At 43.3% G+C, this 2,157-nt stretch overlaps 1 protein-coding gene across 5 annotated transcripts in view; it reads right to left on the minus strand.

Moving 5' to 3' along the window:
- The window catches only part of Septin6 (septin 6), a 66,889-nt gene that overhangs the window by 3,083 nt on the left and 61,649 nt on the right, over positions 1–2,157 (minus strand). For 2 of the 5 annotated variants that reach the window (XM_031350851.1, XM_031351012.1), the window contains one exon: positions 576–1,281. The exons of 1 other annotated variant lie outside the window; for it this stretch is intronic. In XM_031350851.1, coding sequence (XP_031206711.1) covers positions 1,266–1,281 — 16 coding nt within the window. In that variant the 3' untranslated portion in view covers positions 576–1,265. Of the gene's footprint in view, positions 67–575; positions 1,282–2,157 lie in introns of those variants that run through there. 2 more of the 5 variants (XM_031350762.1, XM_031351098.1) reach the window with 2 other exon arrangements.

Genomic DNA, 2,157 nt, shown 5'->3' on the forward strand with positions numbered 1-2,157 from the left:
TAAAAGGCTAAGTGGAGTCCAGTCCAGCTGTAGCGGGCATACTATTCAGTACACAGCCATAGGTTACTGCAAAGGAAGGGCAGAGAGACGCCATATTAGCCACAGATCATTGCCAGGTCGCCTCTAGCTGTTGCTCTGTCACTAGCCAAACACCAAAAGCCATACTCTGCCTCCAGGCCCTGACGGTGGAAGGCTCTGTACTTCAAAGGGTTTCCAAAAGCCACAATCAGGTGGGACCCATTATAAAACGCAAAACTACCACATTTTTAAGATATCAAAGCCTTAGACCAAAGTAAATGACCTTTCAAATGACAATGCCTCTTTTCTTCCGTCCAGCTAACGGTCTCTCCTCTTTTAAGTGGCACATGTGCAAATGCAGATTCAACCTACCATTACATTCATCAGGGAGACTAGAATACTCATCTAGCAGTCTAGATTCTTTGATCAGCTCACTAGTTTACAAACTGGGATTATTATTCTTGCTAGTCCACCTCACTGGGATGGCAAGAAATGACCAATGGCATGCTGAAACTCCCAATGAGAATTCTAGAAGTCTATCAATCAAGACTCTAGGCTGATGATGACATTCTGGTTTATTTTCCCTTCTGTATCTGTGGAGTACCCAGAATTAGAGTGGGGGAATACATATTATCTGCCCCAGCAATTGTATTCTGTATAGGAAGGGCTTGGTGTGAATAAATGTGTGGCTGACTTTTAACACAGTGTGTGTAAACTGACTCTGAGTAAAGGGAATCAAGAAAGGGCTGGACTGAGATGGTAGAAGAAATAGTCATCACCAGCAATGCTTTAAGAACCTATGATAAGGGGCTAGGGCTCCTGGCCTAGGAGTAGGAGAACAATCCCAGAGACTAGGATGCAGGAGTCTAAGGGGACAGTTCTGACCCCTGACTAGGGGATGGAAATACTTCAAGGAAACAAGTATAGGTCAAATTCAATGGAGAAGCTGCTACAGAAACATGGCAAACAGCAGCCTGTAAACACAGGAGTCTGGCAAAGACAGATTGGGGAAGTGGGGGCGCATATGGCTGAAGGTACCAGGAGAGGGACTGAGGTATGGAATGTATCTCCAAGCCACGTGATTGCTGGCTTCATGGTCAGGGGCCAGATATCATCATTTGACTCTCGGGCTTCTATAAACATTCAAAGGAAGAAAAGGGGAAGGCATGGGGTGTATGCCCCCTAAGCATGTTAAGGGGGAAATTAAGAGAGGGAGGCCCAGCTCTGTTGCACAGGAAAGGGCGCGTCTACAGGAAGCCCAAACTGAAAATGAAAAGAGAAGGGGGGGTTAATGGATGAATGTACCAAAAAAGTCAGAAGGAAATTAAGTCATAACTAATAGATAAAGTAGAATAGCTATGTTAGATGCTCTTAAAGTCTTGTGCACTGGCTCCTGGAAAAATGCTTTCTAACATGGATGGCAGTAGTATTATTAAATACTATTAAATAGTAGTGATATTAAAAAGCAAAATAAAGATCAAAACCCAGTTTTTAAAATCTGTTCTTGACAAACAACCTGCCAACACACACACAAACACACACACACACACACACACACACACACACATCCACATAACCTTGTCTGTGAATACCAAGTCTCTAGTGACCTTAGGCCATTAGATACAGCATCATGCTCACAGCCCCCTTGACTTACAGGAGAAGCAGCTGAGGTTTCAACTTTGGCAGTCTTCAGAGCAAGCTTAGCTGGCTAAGTGCTACCCTAAGCCAATACCTGTTTGTCAAGTGTGTGATGGGGTTGGGTTTCAACCTGAACTACAGAAGCCCATCACTGGCTTGTGCTCATGTAACATGTCTCCTCCTGGGATTTCATTCCTATAATATAAGTAAGTCAGGTCATATTGGTCCCTATGTCACAATGTCACATACGAAGAGACTGTCACATATGAAGAGACACACATGCCTGCAGTTGTAAACAAAGTATCGTTACATCCAAGATAAGAGACTTTCCTATCACTGAGAGAGGCTTATCTCAGAGAACTTCTTGGCTAAGTATCCTTATTTATGACCTGAAGAAAGATTTTTTTTTATGGTTTAGATATGATGTATGCGCCAAAGACTTATGTGTTGAACTCTTCCTTGCTAACTAAGAAGTTTTGAGGAAGTAACTAGCGTCTGAGG

This window comes from Mastomys coucha, chromosome X, assembly GCF_008632895.1.
Source record: "Mastomys coucha isolate ucsf_1 chromosome X, UCSF_Mcou_1, whole genome shotgun sequence".
Classification (NCBI taxonomy): Eukaryota; Metazoa; Chordata; class Mammalia; order Rodentia; family Muridae; genus Mastomys; species Mastomys coucha.